We start from the raw sequence: 22,925 nt of genomic DNA, 5'->3' as shown, positions 1-22,925 counted from the left end.
CAAGACTTTTAATATATATTCTACTAAGAGGTCAGAGCCTAATTTTATCAGATGTTGAGCACTCTCTACTCCCACTGAAGGTGACTGGACTTGAAAGCACTCAGGCCCAGATCCTCAAAGATATTTAGGCACCTAAATCTTATTGAAATCAATGGGAGTTAGGTGCCATTTAATACCTCAGCACCTCACAGGATTGGGCCTCTAGAGTAAAATCCATTCCCAATAAAGCAACAGAACAAGGCCTATGCATGTACCACTTTAGTCTCGCATAAACCTTATCTGTTGCACAGAGCCTATGCTGCCCCTCTGCACAGGGATGAAGTTCACTCTTTATACATATCAGCTGAAACCCATTTACAATTCCATGTTTCTAGAAGACACCACAATATAATGCACCCACTGGTTCTCTTTAATAGGGGTTTCATTGTGATTCACAGCCTTACTTTGGGCTGAAAAAGTTTGATAAGGGACAATATTTTACATAGTTTTTTTGAAAATATTCTAGGTCATAATCAGTGAGATATGTGCATTTGTATGTCAGATGAGACCTACCCTTCCTCTCTTTCATAAATACTTCTTAGGTCATGAACATCTCCTGCAAGGTGAGGATCACCCTGAAATCCTGTGGAAGTCAGTTGGAATTCAGGGGCTCTGCAGCTTGGAGAATCAGCTCCTTAGTGAGCAACAAACTGTGTTTAAGTATTACTGAGGGTCAGATCATCCAAGGCACCTAACACCTATTAAAATCAATGGCAGTCAGGTACCTATGTACCTTTGAGGATCTGGACCAGAGTGCCTGGGTGATAACGAGAACACCTGGCACTTTTCAAGACATGCTCAGTACCTTGCAAGATTGAGCTCTTACAGAGAAGCATTGCAATGCTTGCATTTACCAGCTTCCATCTACATGCACCAGTGAAGATGCTCTTATCATCCCAAATAAAAGTCTTTTTTCCCTGGATTCAAAATACATGCATACAAAAACACTCTCAAGGGACTGAAGTAAAGTAATGTTCTTTGTGCTTTCTAGTCTTTTGTTATATATTGCCTGTTTTCCCAGTGCAGGGTAAGTGCAGTGATCACAGCTGATAAGATGAAGGCATACCTTGGGTTTATATACAGGACAAGAGACAGCCCAGAGCAAAGATGAGTGTAAAAGTGAAATAGATAAATCTACATTACAGTTAATACCTTGGGAAGGTGAGAGCTTTGGTATGCTGAAGCTGATGGGGTCACAGGTAAGCAAATGGGCTGATGGGCCTGCCCACTACATAAAGTTAAACCAAATAATCGAAGAATACATAATGGAGTCAATGTCCTTTAGCTGTGCATCATCTCTTGGGCACTAAGGTGTCCAAGGCAATGTAGGAACTGTGACACAACCAAGAACAGAACACAGTTCTCCTGTTTCCCAGATACTTGCCTTAATTATAAGATCATCTCATATCAGGTTAAATTGTACCCAAATTTTAAGTTGTGCAAAAAAATGAATTTAAAAAAAATATATATATATGATTTAGAAGTTGAAAATGTTTCTTTAAATACAGCTTCAGTTATTAAAGGTGGAGCTGGTAGTGCCACCTATAGTTAAGGTTGCCCAACACTTTCCATTATACGACCCCGTTTTCAATGACTTATAAGTTTGCCTACTTAAACAGTTCAGGCTAAAATTTCCCAGGCTGGATGTCTGCCTCAGAAAGAATTGTATTTTTTTTTTTTTTAAGTTTCAACAAAAATGGTTCAGTCATTTCAGATAATTAAGATTAAGGGAAAATCTGTTGTTTTGTCGATGTTAAGAGAAATTCTTTCAACCATTCTGTCAACAAGCTCTGGCACCTCCATGCTGTGCCATTTGCCATCACAATGAAAATTCGCCTAAATTTGATCAAGTTATAGCCTCTGGAAAATCTCCGTTTGCACATGCTCAGTAGATATTTGTTAGAATTTGGTAGCAAGTTCTCCAAAGACTCCATCTCCACTGAGCGTGCTCAATCCCCTCACAGCTCCTATGAGCAAATGGACTGCATATGTCTATCCCCACAGAGTGACTGAGCATCCTGAAGCCTCGAGTGCTGAGCAAGCATTTCCTTCCAATTGCTCCTCCCAGCTGCTGAGAGCTGCTGGGGTGTTGGGCACAGGGAGCTGTCTTGGGAGAGAGGGACAGGATTTAAGTGGGGATGGGCTAGAAGAAGAGGGGGCAGAGGCTGGAATGTGGGGGGGTGGGAGGGCAACAAAAGCCAGAGTGCAGGGGAGTTGAACAGGCATAGAAGTGAAGGGGGCAGGAGGTGGGGCACTGGAGGGGTGGTGTTGGATGACAGCAGAAGAGGGAACAGGAGTTGAGGCTTGGGTCTGTTAGACAGTAGCAGAAGGGAAGGGAAGCAGGAGCCTTAGGAGGTTGGATAGGAGCAGAGAGGGCTTGACTTTCAGTTTTACCATGCTTTTAACATAGGATTTTTAGATGTAATATGTGTACAGGATCTGACAGTCATAACCAAGACGCTGCTTCAGATGGCACCTATCCACTTAACAGTTTGCCTCAGTTGTCAGACTCTGCTCAGTAGCCATTCAGGAACTGAATATCAGGAATACTCCTAGTGCTGGGTCATAACAGAACTGGATAACTAACACACTGTGCTTGAGATGGGCCTACCCAGAAGAGTGGGCAGGTTAATGTACAATGGTAAGGCATGAGCCTGCACTCTTCTGCACTCTAGCAATTGCTGTCAGTCATTCATGTTCACTCCAGGTGTCGTTTATGTTTTAATAATATACTGCACTAATCTTTAGTTATGCAGAAATGTGCTTTCCATGGTAACTCTTGCATTTAAGCTCCTGTGAAAGTGACTTAATTTTTTAAAATATCTATTTACCTAAACCAAATTTTCTATTATTTTTTTTAAATGCAATACCGAGAATTTTCTTATCTTGCAATATCACATAACACAAGCAGTCCAGAAAAGGTTCAGATAACTACAGAGCAGGAGTGCTGCAACTTTACTCCTCTAACCCCCCCGAGATAAAAATCACCAACCTATGGAATGAGTAAATAACTTCAGGTCTTCACAATTAGCCTGGGGATCAATTTTCAGTTATAAGATAAATTTTTAGGCCTGTTTACTAGAACTGTGACATGAAATTATTTTTTCTTCTTTCAGTTTGTTTAAAAAAAAACTGATAAATTAGTTTATTTTGAAATGATTTGCTTGGAAAGTTGGAGATAAAAAACAAAAACAAACCAACAAACAAACACAGACACTGATTTTGCATCCAGAAGGAACAAATACAGATCACATCTGACTTTCCTTACAATGTGAACTGGTAAAGTTTTCAGCCTGATTCTGACGCATGTAAGCCAATAGCACTGATTCATTTAGTTACACCAGTGTAACTCGACTGACTCAGTGGAGTTATTCCTGAATTACAATAGTGTTAGAAGAGAATCAGGACCAACAGATTTACACCAGTTTAAAATCACTATTAAGTGATAGCAGAATTAATGCTTCTCTCAAAAAAAAAAAAAAACCCCCCCCACAAAAAACAAAAAACAAAACAAGACAAAAAGAAAAGGAGTACTTGTGGCACCTTAGAGACTAACCAATTTATTTGAGCATGAGCTTTCGTGAGCTACAGCTCACTTCATCGGGTGCACAAAGTGGAAAATACAGCGAGGAAATTTATATACACACAGACCATGAAAAAATGGGTGTTTATCATACACATTGTAAGGAGAGCGATCACTTAAGATGAGCTATTACCAGCAGGAGAGTGGGGTGGGGGGAGAGAAAACCAAGGTGAAGTGAGCTGTAGCTCACGAAAGCTTATGCTCAAATAAACTGGTTAGTCTCTAAGGTGCCACAAGTACTCCTTTTCTTTTTGCGAATACAGACTAACACGGCTGCTACTCTAAAACAAGACAAGCTACACTTGTTTTTTTTTGTCGGCTGTGAATTGTTCTGCTTTGTTCCATCTCTTGGACTTTCCTTTGCATCTGTTCCAGAATCCATGGTCATAGATAAAAAGTGCCAGTGCAAGTTATACTTGTCATTTCTGCAAGCAACAGCTCATGGAAACTACTCCTTCCTTCTTCCAAAGAAAGAGCAACTCTGGCCTTGGCCCTTTAAATTTTCTACTTGTTCTGCAGAAAAGGAGAGCTGTTTCTTACAAGAATGCAGTGGAAATCACCTGCAGGACAGGAACACTTTAAAGAGCCAGAGCTGTAAAATGGAGTGTGTTGCGTGCATTGCTGCCCAACACCAAAGTAACACCGTGCTGTCTAGGTTATTATTTTCCATTCATTCCAAAGAATGCCACTATAGGGAGGTGGTACACAAGGACATTGTCTCAGCCTCTGAAGATAAAAAAAAAGTAGAGCATATAGTGAATCTGAGCTTGGTTCAGGCTGAAGTCCAGCTACAAAGTACACTGTTCCCAATGTACCTTGATAGTTTTAGGACTAAATGCTCCATGCTATGCGAGCAAAATGCTATCTGATAACTCCATTCTACGGAGATTTGGGCTTCTTTGTTCTAAAGATAAAAAGATGGATTTGAATTTCCACCTGGTCGATTCCGGGCTCCAAAATCCCATATTCTGTAAATACGTAGTGATCCTGCTGTGGTGAAATGTAAGAGAAACCAAGCATTTTTAAAAGCAGATAAAACAAACAAGCTTTAATACAAGGTAGAGTGGCAACAGTAGTTCACAGACATACCATCAAAAGCTGGTCTGCATGAGCCTGATTAACGAAATAAAGAGAGTCACTAGAAACATGATTTCCAAAAAGACAAAAAGAAAGCAATTGGCATTGCCTAGCTATTGGCTTCCCTTTAATGTCTGAACCAGTGATTCTTTGAAGCTGGGAAACATTTTTATTGAAAGCAAGCCTTGCAGTCATTCTTTTGTGTCTGATAGACTAGTCTGCAGACTGTTTTTAGCCACTATCATCATTGTCAATTATTTAAAATAATGTGTATTCTTGCCAAAACACGGTGGGAACTGCTACTGTTGCCATCATTTGACACAAGCTGTTCTGATCTTTCATTGTTATTGAAGTTACATTAATTTAAACTCTTAAAAAAACAAATTAAATTCAGAAGGATTTCCTGCATCTCTTTGGTTTAGTCTAGGGACACAGGATGGCTGGTCTTTGCTATTGGGACTATTGTCTTTTGGTTTCGGAGATGCGTGAAAAGCACTGATTACGGAAGGCATTTGCAATGGGCCAATCACCACCAAATCTAGGTACATAATTCAGAAAGATGCTGGATGAGAAAGCTAAAGGACATCATTAAATATATATTAAGTGCCGATTGAAAAGAACTGGCTAGATGAAGGCTGCTTTCCAAAAACGTCAGCTGCTTACATATTGAGTTCTCTAGATTCAGTTGCAAAAGGTCAGTCAGCAATATTTCTTGACCATTGTAAACTTCTCTCTGCAGCTCCTTTATTTTGAACAGTTTCATGAGTAACTCTGTCAGGGCCAAATCTGGATCCCCTATGAATGGCTCAAGAAAATGGACTTAGTCAAGGGGACTTGTACCGGTTTTAGAGGAAGACGTACACCAATGCGGGTATCTAGCAGCAAAGTGGAGGATACTCACACACCTGTTTTGCTGTGGCTGGACTATGATAGTTTATACCCTTGGGCTTCCCCTATATATGGGAAGGACATGCTTGGCCAGTGGATCTGTGTAGTGTTGATCACCTGGCCATGCCTGTCCCTCTCTCAATAGCACTGGGGAGAGAGACACCATGAATAAGGCTCCGTGCTTGTCACGGAGGTCATGGAAGTCACAGATTCCGTGACTTTCCATGACCTCCGTGACTTCTGCAGTGACCCAGGCAGCTGGCCCGGGAGCCAGCTGAGCACCTCGGGCAGCCTCTGGGCCAGTCCCACCAGCTGCTGCTGGGGCAGTCTTGGGCCCACCCCCAGCAGCAGGAGTTTGGGTGGGGGGGGGGAGCTCAGGGCTGGGGATTGGGCTGTGGGGCGGTGCTTACCTGGGGCGGGGGGGATTCTCCAGAAGGGCTACAGGAACTCCCCTCCCTCAGCTCCTAGCTCCAAAGCTTCTAGCTCCGCCCGCAGGCACCACCCCCACAGCTCCCACTGGCCACAGTTCCCAGCCAATGGGAGCTGCAGAACCGGGGTTTGGGGGAGAGCAGAACGGAGGCAGCACGTGGAGCTAGGAGCTGGAGGTCGCTGCTTCCCAGGAGCCGGGCAGGGAACCTGCCCCAGCCCCGCCAACCCCCACCCAAGCACCTGCCACACCCCTCGGGCTGTGGCGCCCCTCCTCCCCCAGCACCTGCCACATACCCCCAGGCCATGCCCCCTAGTACCCGCCACACCCCCCAGGATGCTCCTCCAAGCCGCCCCTCCTGTCCCCAAGTTTTAGTCAGAGGTATATAGAAGAAGTCATGGACAGGTCACAGGCTGTGAATTTTTGTTTACTGCCCGTGACCTGTCCATGACTTCTACTAAAAATACCCATGACGAAAACGTAGCCTTAACCATGAAGCACTGCCTGTAGTACACAGTCCCCTGGTATCTCTTCATAGCCCACTCTCTGCTCCCCATGCTAGGCAGGCTAACTATGTGACTACATGGCCCCACCAAGGCTAGAAGGATTTCTCCCAACACACAGAAACACAAGACAAAATGAGGAAGAGCAACAATGAGAGACAAATGGAGTGTGAAGGTGATGTTATATAAAGGATGTCAGCGTGGGCAAGAACTGAAAGATGAAAGTAGGAAGCAATTGAGACATTCAGAGCATGGAAGAGAAAATGAATGAAGAGAAGGTAAAAAGCAGAAAAGGGCACCCACAGAATTTGGATCCCTGTCAGGATTTCAAAGACTTCAAAATTTCAGAGGTATGCAGATCTGGGGTTCTGCGCTGTGCTCAATGTTAGGCCAATGGGAACAATTAGAAATGAGGCAAGATTTTTGAAAAATAAATAGTTTTCCAAAAGGTGGAGTATACCTTTGATTCAAAGATTCTCACAACTATCTCTAACTAGAAATCATTTCTACTACCTGACCAAAACTCCAGATCTGAGCTGCTTTAGTTTGATTCAAATTTATGTTAGTTGATTTTCTATGGGAGTTTTGCCATTTTGAGTAGAATTATGCACAGTACTCTCTCATTATATACTATCTGGTGGATGATAACCCCGCCCCCGCCCCCCTCCCCAAACAAATCAAGACTGGTTCTTTTTCCTTGTATGAAACAAAACTTTCCCTCCCAATGTTCTTGTGGGTTTTTTTTTAGTGTTGCTCCCTGGTTTTCTAAGGGAACGCAGCAGAATATAGAAGCCTCATTTGCAAATTAATAAATATTTTCCATACTCTCCAAACAGGATTCTGTTACATTTCATGCCATTCCAGAGAGTCTTCCGGTCCAAGGCCAGGTCCTGTGCCACACTTCCCCTGGCACCCAGGCCCACCCACTACTTCGGGTTCCAGCCACGGTCTGCACAATCTCTAACTTGCTGCTCTTCCCTGGGTTGCTTACTATCCCACCTCCCACAGGCTTTCTCCACCTTTCTAGGTGGACCCTTCCCTCTAGGCAAGGATCCCAGGGCTTCTCTCTCTCCTCCTAGGGCTTTGTCTACTCTAGCACTTTTGTTGACAAAACTTTTATTGGTCAGGGGTTTGAAGAAAAACACGCCCCTCACCGACATAAGTTTCACCACCAAAAGCACCCATGTGGACAGCGCTGTCGGTGGGAGACGCTCTCCCGCCAACATACCTACCACCACTTGCTCGGGGTGGTTTAATTATGTCGGCAGGAGAACTCTCTCCCGCCGGCATAAAGTGGTTACACAGGAGACCTTACAGAAGCGCAGATGCACTGGTACAGCTGTGCCGCTGTAAGGTCCGTAGTGTAGACATAGCCTTGGTTTCCTCCTCCCCTTCCTCCCAACCCCAGAGAGTGACTGACAGCTTCCACACTGTAGCCCCTTTCTGCTGGGAACTTCCTGGTTTCATACCTTAGCCATCTTCTCCCCTAGCTGGGCTTTATTAGCCAGTAGTCATTTCCAATCATGCCAAACTCTCCACCAGGTGTGGCCTATAAGCTTAATTGGCCCCATCTGCACCACCATAACCCCTTCAGGGCTGGTGTGGGGTGAACACCTCATCACAGTCCCATTTCTAAAAGTGACTTACATACTTGGGAGCCTGCGTCCCACTGACACTTAACTTCTGTTTCAGCTGTGGGAGAACATGGGGATAGACTAAAGCTCTAAACCCATCTACTGCCAAGGGAAGTGTGAGCGTTGGATGCATCATTTGTATCATCCACCAATCTTACTTACAATAATTGAGGCTTACGGGTGTGAATAGCCATCACCTGAATTCAAATACTTTTGGAGAATAATGAAAAGCATAGGATCATTGAAATGTAGGGCTGGAAGGGACCTCGAGAGGTCAGCTAGTCCATCACCCTGTGCTGAGGCAGGATTAAGTATATCTAGATCATCCCGGGCAGGTGTTTGTCCAACCTGTTCTTATAAACCTCCACTAACGGCGGGTGTTCGATACCTGTGCATGTTATCACTTAAATAGGAATATTGAGGCATTTCCTTAACATAGATTTCATCTAAACAGATAGCATGGAGCTAATTTACCTTTTGGACAATAGATATCTGGAGCCCATCGGTTGCATTCATAATTGTCTGCCGCCTTTTCACAGGTGAAACATTTAAATCCACCAGGATATGGTGTGGCTGAAAAATGTAAACAAAATTCATTTAAACTGATGATCATTTAGCCAGTCTGTACCATGCTTTTTAAAGGCACCATGGTAATACTCTTTTTTAAAAATGTATTTGCTGCTAGATGTGTGCCTCAGCCCCATCATAAATTGTTCTGAATTTTAAAATTCTGGAAGAGCATTTATATATAAGTACAAGGGCCCAGTAAAACAGTCATTACTCAGGAAAATTGCCCACAGCTGACCCCCAGGGGAGTTTCATCTGAATAAGAGGTATGGGATCCAGCCCCGTAATTGTACTTGCTCATTCTCTGTAGCAAATATTATTTCACAGCAGTATTCAATACTGTTACTCCATCATCACTGTTAACAAAACGTCAGTTGGACTAAATACTTCTGAAATCGGTCTCACAGAGGAAATACACTCTCACTTTTGAATGCTGATTGATCTCCCAAATGCAGAAAACATCAATTTGCTGAACCTCCAGCTATCAATAATCTGCTAGAGTACAAGTTTATTTCGCCAAACGTGAAACAAAGTTTTAAAGTGCTCTCTTGGCAAGACCTCTGCAATACATCCTAAATGAATCCAAGTAAATGGATTTTTCCAGATGCTGCCATCTCTCAGTACAATGCCCAGAAACTAACCAAAGAACAACAGGTGAAATGTACAATTGGCACAAAGCCAAGGCATTATGTGGGGCAATAAAATGGGGATAGTATAAATTAATTTCACTCCATCTCATTTCAAGCAACCAATGCAAGATTCAGTACAACACCTCTATAGCCACTGTTCCAGTCCAAAGACTAGGGTAGTAACCACTGCACACCCTATACAGAGGTATTTGGGGCCCTTGAATCAACAATCCGTGGCCAGTCCCTGGATCTCAAATGTACTTTGAATACCAGCCTATATGGAGTTGGTATGCATCTCTGAAGGCTGGTCTGTCCCAAAGCCCAAAGAGCTTATATAGTTTAAAGCAATAGTTTTCAAACTGCGGAATGCAAGGCACTAGGGTGCGGCGGCTCTGGTCAGCACCGCCGACCAGGCCAATAGAAGTCCCATCGGCGGTGCTGCCCAGCTAAGGCAGGCTAGTCTCTACCTGTTCTGACACCGTGCTGTGCCCTGGAAGTGGCCAGCAGCAGGTCTGGCTTCTAGGTGGGGGGGGTCACAGGGCTCCGCACGCTGCCCCTACCCCGAGCACTGGCTCCGCACTCCCATTGGCCAGGAGCAGGTTTAAGACAATCTGTAGCTCACCTATTTGCAAAGGTCTAGGTAAATGCTGTGTTAAACTTTGATTTTGTTGGACACAAAGCATTACATGGCACCTGACCAGATGTAATCTTCTGAAATTAAAACATAAGCCAATTTGTATTAGCAGAGACTGTCACAAAATATAGATTTTCTCCTCTATATGCAAAATACAAATCTGCCTACAAAATGATTATTAATTCAATTTTGGCAAGCAACCCAAATGAGAGCACAAAAGTACTCCAAACTCTTCTTTATAGCTGTCTTCAGGCCAGCATCTCAAAACATATTCATCTCACAAGTGTCCAGGGATTGGGGGGTTTATTTTAAAAAGTAAATGGCTCCTCTGGATATCAAAAGGCAGGAAGGGTTCTCTGGAAATAGCTTCTAGACAACAGAGATGTGTGGCTAGATGCATGTGTGTGGACACTGCTTCTTGTAGTAGAGCATTAACTAATACTATATCTGATAAAGCAGGTGAGCAAAAAGGAGAGACTGTGGAAGTTCCTGAGATGCATGGTATTTTCTTTATCTTCAAAGAGCTACGGGAGTAAAATAAAGTTTCAAACAGTTGTTGCCACAGCTGTGAGTGAATCTCATTTGGCTCTTGATCACAGAAGTTAATAAGCTCCATAGACTGTTTTTCGGGACATAAGGCCTCAGTCCCTCAGGAAAGGGCGATTCTAAAGAAAAAACCAACCTCACAGTGCCCCGTAACTGCCTGTAACATTATCCATCCATTAACTCCCTTGGTCAGCAGTGGTTCACTTTGTACCAGCTTTCTTTGGAAGACTACTGTGGAGATTTAGTCTTTGTTCAACATACACTAAAAAAAAAAAAAAAAAAGGCTACATTTCTCCAACAAAGATGTTTGTTAGGGGTGCGCAAACACATTTTGCCTAATTTCAAACCCACTAGAACAAGTGTGGGTTCAAAAGTTTGACTCACAAAGTTGATCATCATCAGATTCCATTTAGTGGGGGCGAGGGGGGGAAAGTTGGGTGAAAAAGGAACACAGAGCAAGCAGAATGAAAAAAAAATACAATGAGACTGAGAAACTAATGAAAAAAATATATGCAGCATCTTATATTGGTATCGAAATGAAATGCCTTAAGGACTTGGTTGTGCAACCTTTGTTCATGTCAGTGAGCACTTAAATGAATAATCACAGTGATTAAATAATTGCTAACCACAGTAAGTAAGATCTGCATAACTGAGTCCTAAATTGGGCAGCCTCTAGTGCCAGTCTAGCTCCCTTTTGCCCCTAAACAGAGCTGGTTGAATTTTTTTTTTTTTACAATTGTCAATAATAGTTTTTGTTCAAAATTTAACTTTTGATTAAAAGAAACCTGAAAATGGTTGGGATTTTCAGTCACCTCTAGCTCCTAATACGTAGGCTTCCCTTTAGCTCAACAGATATTGGAACAGACCTTTAGCTGGTGTAAACTGGCATAGCTCCACTGACTTCACTGACTCTATGCCCATTGACACCACCTGAGGATCTGGCTCATTATTTTTAATGACTCATCCTTGGGGCAAATGGATTTAAATTATATGGGCATAAGGACTGCAACCTCAGACTAGAGCCAGAACCCATGAAAGAAGTTCACAAAATCTCAAGCTCTATGAGCTTCACCTCATTTAATCAATCAAAAAAACCAGAGGCTCAGAAAATTAACAACTTAGTGGCTGAGGAATTGCAGGGATAACAGCCTTTCAGCTCTAGCTGAATGCTTTCAGTGTGGCTTGGTCTATGGTAACAAAGTCATTGCTATCCGACAGCTGTTCCCTGGCCCCTGTGAAGGAAATTAGTGATCTTAAACCATTTCCTAGGGACAGGTGTCCACGCCACCAAAAATTAAAAAATAAAAATAAATAACTATTGCTGGCAGAGAGCTCTTCGTAGAGAAATCAAAGACTGAGGACCTAATCCAAACTCACTGAGTCTTTCCATTGACTTAATAGGTTTTAGCCCAGGCCGTGATGAAGGACGGAGCCTTCACAGGGTTGAGCTGTATAGGCAGGGCCACATTAACAGGCGTCTACTGCTGTTGCTTGGGGTGTACCTGTTCTGTGATCAACAGTCGACTTCAATCTCCAGGGCTGTCAATGTGGCCCCTTTCCTGAGCGCTGTAAGTTGTGTTTTTATTTCCACGAGTCTATCACAAAGGACAAAAGTTGCCTATAAAAGTGAACTACGCTTACCTCAGCTGTCTGCCATTTACACACCTTAGTAAAAGAAAATAATTGTCCTAACAGTCTGTAGAATTGAAACATAGGTGCAATGCTAGACTGGGGAATGAGATACTCAGTAAGCATTGAGGATAGCTTCACATTATAAACAAGCGTCCCCATTAATCCCCTTTGCCAAATCCTGGGTACTAATGGCCCAGACCTTGCAGCCTATTGAGCACTGCTGAAATAAATCTAGAGAGCCAAGAACTAGCACCTGGCACTCACATTTACTCCACACTGAGGCAGGGAGGCTTCCACATAGTACTCGTTATAATACCAAGAGATGTTCAGCAATGTAAGCAAACCTCCACTGCCATACTGAATGGAGACATGGTGAGCAGGCGATAAAATGGGTGTGTCAGAGCCAGACAGAGTGGGACCACAACATGAGCAGTGAATGCCAGTGATGTGTGTACCAGCCATTTTCACTACCAAAAGTAGTGAGTTACTTGAGTGTGCTGAAGAGCTGCACTTAGAGGAAACAGAGAGCAGAGACAGCCATGATGATCAGATACTGCTAGAAAAATGTGTCCTAAGTTTACTGGGAAACAGTATCCCAAGGCCAACTGCTCAGTGCCTCATGACATGTACTAGCCAAAAGTGGTTTTGCCATCCCATTAGTCTGTAATGCCAATCCTGGTAGCTTACTTCACTTTATTAGACTCTCAGTAACAAAATATCAGATTCAGCCATCCTACCAGTTGTTCAGTGCTGCTATCGCAGAGCTTTCATCTGAACTCCAGAAGGATCAAGCCCTAAGAATACATTGAGCGAGGTGACCTAGAAGATCCCTGAAGATACCTGTCTGGTCAGCTTTATTATATCATTTCAATAGCACAGGTAGTTTGGCTTTTAATCGTTTGTTGTCATGTAAACTGACCAAGAAATATTCTTCTGACACAAAGTATATTGTATGTACGCACATATAAAACATACTTCCTTTCTATTTTAATAACTTACTTTCTTTAGTGCAGAGGCTAACATGACAAAAAAACTACATATTCCTGAGCTCAAACTACCCGATGTTTCTGCTGTCTGAATTCAGGGCTTTTTCTTTAAGCCTTGGCACAGTGACATCCTATTTTAAGCACGTGAAATGAATCTTACTTGAAGGATGAAGGTAGATAATATCTTTCACTGTGAAGTCTCTAGGTTGAACTGCTTTCAGACAGTCAGCGATCAGGCTAAGTAGCAGAACCCAGGCCAGGGTAGGCCAGGATTCCATTGCAGAGCGGGGCCTCACTCATACGGGTTTCTTGGGAGCACGCTTTCTTTATAATTGGAAGAAAAATGCACCTATAATACAAAGAAGAAAAACAAAGAAAAGTGAAAATATTACAGCTACTGTCTCGACAGCACGTCCAAGGGCCAATCCTCCTCTCAGCACACAGCCCAAGTAACCAAGCTGGGCACTAGGGAGTTGTGCAGGGGCCAGGAAAGAATTCTACTTGCACCCTAAGGCTACAGCTGCAGTAGCCCTCCTCCCCTGTAGTTGTGGATCTACCACCTCTGCCCCCTCCTTCTGTCCATCCCAGCCCTCCAAGCCCTTCTCTCAGCTGAGGCACAAGGACCTCCTCAGAGCTGTGCTCTGCTAGAAGCAGCTGTGGAGCTGAGTCCTGACTGCAGCGGAACCAGTCTATTTGCACTGCACAAAGTTTTGAGCCAGGATCCGAGAATTTCAATGGCATAGATTCTAGTGGGGTCAGCGAGCTCCAAAGCACACATGGGAGAGAGTTTTGCCCCTGAGTGAGCAGCAGGACAGCTGTCAAAATCTCTGGCTTCTGCAATGCTACAACAAGGTAAGTTTAGATTGCTTGGTAAAATTCCATGTGACCTTTATTTTGTAAACAGGGGTACTGTCATCCCATTAGAAGCAGTCCCCGGAAAAATCCCAGGGTGATTTTTATCGCATCTGGGTTATAATGAGATCTAACTAGTTCTATCTTAGAAACCATTGGAAAAGTGCCAGACTCAGACAATAAAAAATCCAGTGAGGAAATTCAATACAAGATTCTTGTTAGCAGTGTGTGGTCTAAGGCACATTGGAGCAGCTTCTCTTCGTACACCTGTTCTTGGGAACCAGAAGGGCTTTCGGGCTCAGTGTAAAGAGACTGACATTAAGTTGTTGTAGTCGCTGGTAATCTACCATTATGAACAACACAGCTCTTCCCCAAATCCTACCCTCTCACTAAAAACGCATACAAGTCATTGCTTCTTCTGTCCCTATGGAGTCCTGTGAAGAGCTAAGCATCTTTGTCACAAAAGTGGCTTCTCAGTGATTCCATCCACAATTCAGCAGAGCAACTAAACATGTGCTTAAGTCCCTTTGACATGCTTCAGGGCTTTGTTGACGCAAAGCTTCTGTCCCTATGTCACCCTCTCCTTTGCAGTAGCTTTGGAGCACAGGCAGTCTCTCAGGAAGAGGTCATTGTCAGGCAGGAAAACAGCTCTGCCTCTTTTGGCAATAGTCTCACTTCCAATGTTGATCTGCTACCACTGAAAGATCATATGAATCTGCTAATATTCAACCACCAGAAAAGGTAAAAGTAGATTTCCATGTTTGTTAAAACTATGCCAGTAGCACTGTTATTCAAAACATAATGGGCTAGACCCCCAGGTGTGCCTGGAGCTGCGGTTGGTAACCTGCAGAGGGGACATGGTTTTACATCTTTGCTCCACAACCCCCCACTCCCCGATCCTGAAGGGTTTGGGGGCAAACCAGCCCCCAGTGCAAGTCAGAGCAAACCCAGAGCTACTCCAATTTGTAGAAATGGACAGTGGCTCCCAAAGGAATAAAAACCACACTGCATGCACAATTCTCCCCCGGGAGAGAGGATGAGAGAAAGAATGAAGTACATGAGACAGATGTTAGTCACGTCATTTAATGGTCTCCTGGAACCACTCAGATACAACGCTGGTTTAAGAATCAGAACAGCATAGGAGCCAAGCAGCTGTCCAGGACAAAGGGAGTGTATCATCATCTCTCCTTTTCCTTGGCATGAATACCCTCTTTGAAGAGGGAGGAGAGGATGGTATGGGTGTAGGCAGCAAAGTAGTCAAAAAGGGTATTTTTTTTAAAAAAGAAATTTCACAAAGTTTTTCATGATTCTTTCCCTCCCCTCTTCCCATTTTTCGTAGCCAGCTCCATGGTTTTTGTTCATTAAAGTTATTACCATTTTATATGTGGAAATTAGGACCACACATTATCACAGCTGCAATGGGTCCATTAAAGGCCCACTCCTGAAGCCCAAATACAAATTCATAGAGCACAACCACAGAAATGCACACCTGTCCAGATACCTATATAAATAAATCTGTAGAAACTGACTCCCACACCTACATGCTGGTACACACACGTATTCATGTGTACACATCTAGCATGCACGAACACACATACTTTCACATTATTTATTATTACAATGGTTGTTTAGTGCCTAGAGACCCCAATTCAGATCAGAGCTCCAGGGTGGTAGGTGCTGGACATACACATAAAAAAAAGAGTCTGCAACAAAGAGTTTATAAGGTAGCTAGACAAAGCTGGGGAGAAATGTATGATATATTGGCTTGTCTGTAACAACATTCACTTTTTAAGAAATAATACATTTCTTTTAGAGTTCCCCTCTCTTTTAAAAACTTGTTATGAAATGAATACACACATTTTATGGCATCAATTTTTTTGTGCGCAAGCCAGCAAAAGGAATAAACATCAGAGAGTTAGGCTGAAAATTTTATTCCCACAGGTACACACACATGCGGCAATACATGCACTTCCCTACACAAAGACACACAGTCTCTTACACACATACAGTGCGTGCATGCACACACTTGCCTACAGAGACACCCAGCCAGGAAGGGAGGAGGGTGGGCCGGAGGGGGAAAGATGGGGGGAGGAGGTGAGGAGAGAGGATGGGGAGGGAAAGAGGCCAAGGACGAGAGCAGGGTGGGGTGAGAGGGGCAGTGAGGGAGAGAGGAAGGGGTGCGGGTGGGTATGTGGGATGGATGGGGTTGCAGGGGGAGGCAGAAGGCTACAGTGCATGAGGATGTGGGGGGCACAGGGACATATGAGAGTGCAGCAGTGTATGGAGGTGAATGGGATGCAGGCTTACGGGGGTGAGGAACATAGGGGTGGCAGCTCTGGGTGGTGGAGAGGATGGGTGGGAGAGTGCTGTAAGGGGTACAGGGCGAGGATGGGTGGGTGTGGGGGGCAGGGTGGGATGAGACGGGAGAGGGATGCAGTGATGGGGATGGGATGCGGGGGGTTGGGGCGGGGAGGGATGCAGTGAGGGGGATGGGGGTGCAGCCCCATTCCCAGCACTCGGAGATGGGGATACATACCTCTAATTCCTGGGTGTCGGCGATGGAGCGACAGACCGCGGTTTGCTGCAGGGCACGCACCGCAGCTCAAGCCCAGCCACAGGAGGAGCGTGAGGAGAAGAGGACCAGCAGCAGTGGGTTATGGAGGAACTGCTGATCTAAATCTGCTGGGTCCTTAGGGAAACATGCTGTGTAGACTAGCTGCTCCCCAGCTGCACCCCCTCTCTGCTCCTACATGCCTCACCACAGATCCCAGCTGAGCGGTGTCCACGTGTAAGTGTTCTGTTAGCTTCTAAGGGGGAGCGGATGGTGTGGTCACCACTCAATACCTTTCCACTCTTTTGTTCTGATCTGAGCAGACCTTTTCTCTTTTGCTCCCCTCCACGGTGCAGAAGGAAGGGGAGTATGGAGCCTATAAGAGTCACTACATAACAGTTTAACACAAAGCCTGTATCCAACACAAACTACAGCAAGGCTAATCAGAGAGGCTGGGGGCAACATTCGAAATAGAATCTGGATTGAGTTTGGGCTAAGGTTCGGGATTTGGGTTTGAAGGCAAATGCAAGACAGGGTTTGGATTTACTGTCACAAAGCAAGTCAGTGGTAAAGGCAATACTAGAGCTCAGAGTCTCTGGCTTGTGGTCACTCAATTATAGCACACTGGCACAACACAGGGGGAATTTAGGTGGACAGATGACTGTTAACCAACTGAGGGTTTTTTGTTTTAGGACATCAGATTTTATCACCACCATCCTCGTGAAAAGAGCCATGGATCTTCTATTCACATGCATCCACAAGTGTCAGGATTTTAGTTTTAGGTCTAAATTATACACATTTAACTATCACAACATATTTGCTGTACCATGTTTATTGTGAATTGTCATGGCATTCTACTAAACACAGTCCAAATACCTTTCATTTCATCTGAATGACAAACCAGTTTTAGTTGAGTTGTGTCTTTGAACATTATGTCCATGTGATAAGCAAGTTCTTGGATAGAACACTGTACAAACAAGGCCTGGTTTTCATCCCACCCCAGTTTTACTCCAGATTTATGCTAGGGTGAGTGAGAGGTTCACCAGATTTATTTTCATGTCAAAAATCCTGCATAAAATGGACAGTGGAAGAGATTTCTCTCATCTTTTAACTCGATTGAGTTTTCCATTGCCCTATCTCCCCTAGCTAACTTTTTATGTAGGAAACAGGATGGGTGAAGCCGTTTGTTTATTCAGACTGCTGTGGACTTCACATCATAATGAAATAATTTGGTATTTTGATCTAATGGCATATTATCAGTAAATGCAGTGCATGTGTTAAGAGCTGGTCAATGGCTGGTCTAAACTACGGTCCCGAAAGACTCATTTCAGTACTGAGATTCCTTCTCCACTGCCTTGTTTTTCCTGTGGTGCACATATCCTAGAGAATGCATGGAGCAGACTGAAGCAATATTAGATTCAAGTTTCTTCCAACTCCTAAACTTGGTCACCACAGGTTTGGTGATGCTTAGATACAAAATTGATTTAATATTCTTCTCTGGGACATTCTGAGGCCTTAGTTCCATTCTATGGTAATAAGTATATCTGTATTGCACATTAGATTTAAAAGCACAGCATAGTTCCCCTTTGGGGGGGCGGGGGTCCCCTAGGGGAAGGAAAGTAATTTCTGCAGCCCTATCAGCACTTGTTTCTGCTATTTAGGAGGTTGTCCAAATGCAGTAGTACTTTGGCATATTTAAATCCATGCTTCAAATGTAAACATTTTGCTGTGAGTTGTCTCCTTGCTCAGTACCCTACACTCCAGAAAAATTCAAGATCTGTATCCGTACAGTGTTTATTACCATTCATAATAAACCTAATGCTAGTGAAGAGGGAAAACTTGTTCTTTAACATTCAAAGGGACAAAGGAACCCTCTGTTTTAGTTTCACTTTGCTTGATATGTTTCCCTTACATAGATACTCAAAATAAAATGTGAAGGAGGAAGAGGAGACTCTCTTAAATAAAGTTAAGAGCTTACGGGATTAGTTTCACAATTCTCTGCAATCTGACTGGCTTGAAGAGGAGGGGTGGGAATCCGGGTTGTACAATATCTCAGTGGTAATTTCTCTTAGTGAAAGAGAGAACCTTCCTGAAAAAGCAAAACAGAGGAAGGGAAATATTAAGAAGATTGAACTGGCTGGGTGAGGAAGGGGCAGAGCTAAGGGAGCCATGTTTGCTGTGGGCATACAGATGGACCAGTCTAAGGCCTAGAATGGCAAATCACAGTTTAGGGTGAGAAGGCCAAGAGCAACACATTGCAATATAACCACTTTTAACTTAACAATAACCATATTCTGTGCTAACAAATCCTCAGCCATCAGTTCCAGAGTTTATGAGCAACCCAGATACTGTAATAAACTAATTAACAGGAAGCACCCCCAACTTACCATTTAAATAAACTGTTCAGATGGTTCACACTGATTGTTTTTTCTAAAAGGAGAAAGAAAAATTGATCCAAATTCCTATATGAAACCTCTTTAAAAATATGTATTGCTCAAAAAGGTACACTTATACACTTCATACAGATATTTTTCCCCAAGCAATTTACAAATTTTGATAAAGATTAATATAAAATAATAATCAAACATCCTTGTTTGCAGTTAGGATGTTCCAGAGCTCACTGTGTAAGCTAACTTTCATTTCTAGCTCTGTTTCTCTCAAACTCACTGTGGTAGTCATCGGGGGTGTGCACAGGATCAGCATTTAGATGAATAGCAGAGGGTCTGACGTTCTCATTTGCTCAGATTTGGAAACAGCCTTTTTATTAAAATGGCATGAAATCCATAACAACAGTGAGGAAAGCCGATAACAGGCCTATGTGGTGCATTAAGCTTTGTTGCTGTAACCCTGAGAAGAAGGAAATGCCAATTTCCATTTATTTTAGTCCACAAATGTGTATAATCCAGAAAAAAAGTCACCATTAGAAACAGAAAAGAAATAAAATGAGCCCACTCCCAATTAAATGAAGGAGAAGAGAAACAGTTACACTTGGTGTGGTCTGAAATAGCGCAGCCCCTTGCCCTGCAAACTTAAAGCCCTGATGCAGTAAGGTACTTAAGCACATGCATAACTTTGGGACTATTCACATGCTTAAAGTTACTCACATGCTTAAGTATCATGCTGAATCAGAGCCTAACTGACTACCTGCTGGCATTGGTGTATTGGTCTGAAACAAAGGAAATCAAATAAAAGAGAACTTGTAATTGCATAAAAATACAAGCTGAGTGAGAAAAGACAAATAGCCTGACCATGTAAGGGGAAAGGAGAGGAAACAGAGTGAATGTATCCTCAGGCCGAGCGGTGCTAGTGTACTCCCCAGCACAGCCCAAAGCCAACACTCAGGCAGGCAAACCCTACAAATACCGAGTATACAAACAGAATTATAATGGAAACTCAGTTGCAGCCTTAACTATGGAGTGATAGGTATATTACATAGGGGGAATATTTGTGTTTTGGTTTTTTTTTTTTTTACAAGTACACTTACATACACACCCCAGTACAAAAGCTAGCCATTTATTTAGGCCCCTTGAACTCACTCCACCATCCCCTACACATCTCCAGTCATTCTTTTGCATGTGAAGACTGGTCTATACACATATTCCTAGAGTAATGGATCATTTTCTTCATTTTTTAAAGATTTATTTAAGTTTTAAGAAAAAAGAGAGACACCTGCACAGATACAACAAGAAAAAAGATTCTTACAAATATGAAGCCACGTTTGTTTTAAGAAGTTATTGTGATACAATGAAATATAGTTGACTCACATGTATCAGCAGCAACTGGTTTTACAGAATAAAAAGCAAAACCTCGAAAAAGAAAAGGGCTATACATGATCCAACATGCAGTTTACATACAACATTTAGTATTAGCTATACAACAAAAGGCATGCATAAACAATGCTTTCTTTGTAGTTAAACCAATGTAAAAGAAAAGAAAAATGGGGGATGTCCCTGGTATGTAAAAAGAAAAAAATATGATGTAGAAAAGGAATTTTTAACCAGCCTAAAACAGGCATGTGAGGTGTTTGCTGGTCTTTTTCAGCAATAATCCAAGAAGGGGTTGCAGTTTTTTGGTACTAATCAAAGTCTCCAGGTTTAACATGCCAATCTTCCCCGTAAGAGGTATGGTTCCAGATTTTCTAGAACCAACTGCTTATTTTAGGCCAATACTTAGACCTCCAGTTAACTGCTAGTAAAAAACTGACTGACAGTATCATAAACTCAGTGACTGTCAAGACTGTGATAAATTTCAACTGAATGTCCAGGATACACAAGTTCTGGAAACCAGGCCAATTGTACTATTTGTAATTCATTATTTTTATCTGTGAACATTCCTTTTAATCTGTAGATGAGAAGCAAGAATGGAAGCAACCTGGAGCTGCAGCTAGCAAGAGATGTCAAGAGTAACAAGAAGGGTTTCTTCAGGTATGTTGGCAACAAGAAGAAAGCCAAGGAAAGTGTGGGCCCCTTACTGAATGAGGGAGGCAACCTAGTGACAGAGGATGTGGAAAAAGCTAATGTACTCAATGCTTTTTTTGCCTCTGTTTTCACTAACAAGGTCAGCTCCCAGACTGCTGCGCTGGGCATCACAAAATGGGGAAGAGATGGCCAGCCCTCTGTAGAGATAGAGGTGGTTAGGGACTATTTAGAAAAGCTGGACGTGCACAAGTCCATGGGGCCGGACGAATTGCATCCGAGAGTGCTGAAGGAATTGGCGGCTGTGATTGCAGAGCCCTTGGCCATTATCTTTGAAAACTCGTGGCGAACGGGGGAAGTCCCGGATGACTGGAAAAAGGCTAATGTAGTGCCCATCTTTAAAAAAGGGAAGAAGGAGGATCCTGGGAACTACAGGCCAGTCAGCCTCACCTCAGTCCCTGGAAAAATCATGGAGCAGGTCCTCAAAGAATCAATCCTGAAGCACTTAGAGGAGAGGAAAGTGATCAGGAACAGTCAGCATGGATTCACCAAGGGAAGGTCATGCCTGACTAATCTAATCGCCTTTTATGATGAGATTACTGGTTCTGTGGATGAAGGGAAAGCAGTGGATGTATTGTTTCTTGACTTTAGCAAAGCTTTTGACACGGTCTCCCACAGCATTCTTGTCAGCAAGTTAAGGAAGTATGGGCTGGATGAATGCACTATAAGGTGGGTAGAAAGCTGGCTAGATTGTCGGGCTCAACGGGTAGTGATCAATGGCTCCATGTCTAGTTGGCAGCCGGTGTCAAGTGGAGTGCCCCAGGGGTCGGTCCTGGGGCCGGTTTTGTTCAATATCTTCATAAATGATCTGGAGGATGGTGTGGATTGCACTCTCAGCAAATTTGCGGATGATACTAAACTGGGAGGAGTGGTAGATACGCTGGAGGGGAGGGATAGGATACAGAAGGACCTAGACAAATTGGAGGATTGGGCCAAAAGAAATCTGATGAGGTTCAATAAGGATAAGTGCAGGGTCCTGCACTTAGGACGGAAGAACCCAATGCACCGCTACAGACTAGGGACCGAATGGCTAGGCAGCAGTTCTGCGGAAAAGGACCTAGGGGTGACAGTGGACGAGAAGCTGGATATGAGTCAGCAGTGTGCCCTTGTTGCCAAGAAGGCCAATGGCATTTTGGGATGTATAAGTAGGGGCATAGCGAGCAGATCGAGGGACGTGATCGTTCCCCTCTATTCGACACTGGTGAGGCCTCATCTGGAGTACTGTGTCCAGTTTTGGGCCCCACACTACAAGAAGGATGTGGATAAATTGGAAAGAGTCCAGCGAAGGGCAACAAAAATGATTAGGGGTCTAGAGCACATGACTTATGAGGAGAGGCTGAGGGAGCTGGGATTGTTTAGTCTGCAGAAGAGAAGAATGAGGGGGGATTTGATAGCTGCTTTCAACTACCTGAAAGGGGGTTCCAAAGAGGATGGCTCTAGACTGTTCTCAATGGTAGCAGATGACAGAACGAGGAGTAATGGTCTCAAGTTGCAATGGGGGAGGTTTAGATTGGATATTAGGAAAAACTTTTTCACTAAGAGGGTGGTGAAACACTGGAATGCGTTACCTAGGGAGGTGGTAGAATCTCCTTCCTTAGAGGTTTTTAAGGTCAGGCTTGACAAAGCCCTGGCTGGGATGATTTAACTGGGACTTGGTCCTGCTTTGAGCAGGGGGTTGGACTAGATGACCTTCTGGGGTCCCTTCCAACCCTGATATTCTATGATTCTATGATTCTATGTGTTGAAATGATATATGCAAATATCATCTGTCTCCATTTCTTGTGTTTGAGAGGGATTTTGTTACAACAGAGGAGTTAAAAGAAAACTTTGTATTCCACAGTAGTCAAATGCAAGAATTCCCAAACAGAATGGGGGGGGGGGGGAGAGGCAGGAAGCACAATA

At 43.5% G+C, this 22,925-nt stretch overlaps 1 protein-coding gene across 5 annotated transcripts in view; it reads right to left on the bottom strand.

The window, feature by feature from the left end:
- Positions 1–22,925, bottom strand: part of LYPD6 (LY6/PLAUR domain containing 6) — a 70,304-nt gene that overhangs the window by 8,554 nt on the left and 38,825 nt on the right. For 2 of the 5 annotated variants that reach the window (XM_027824270.3, XM_007061785.4), the window contains exons 2-3: positions 13,306–13,494; positions 8,626–8,724 (exon numbers count right to left, since the gene is read on the bottom strand). In XM_027824270.3, the coding sequence (XP_027680071.1) occupies positions 8,626–8,724; positions 13,306–13,423 (217 nt within the window). In that variant the 5' untranslated portion in view covers positions 13,424–13,494. Of the gene's footprint in view, positions 1–8,625; positions 8,725–13,305; positions 13,495–16,533; positions 18,444–18,526; positions 18,638–18,935; positions 18,979–22,925 lie in introns of those variants that run through there. The other 3 variants (XM_027824272.3, XM_043525084.1, XM_043525085.1) reach the window with 3 other exon arrangements.

The sequence above is a fragment of the Chelonia mydas genome, chromosome 11, assembly GCF_015237465.2.
Source record: "Chelonia mydas isolate rCheMyd1 chromosome 11, rCheMyd1.pri.v2, whole genome shotgun sequence".
NCBI lineage: Eukaryota > Metazoa > Chordata > Testudines > Cheloniidae > Chelonia > Chelonia mydas.
Note: the sequence above shows the minus strand (reverse complement) of the source record. Positions and strands in the feature narration are given on the sequence as shown.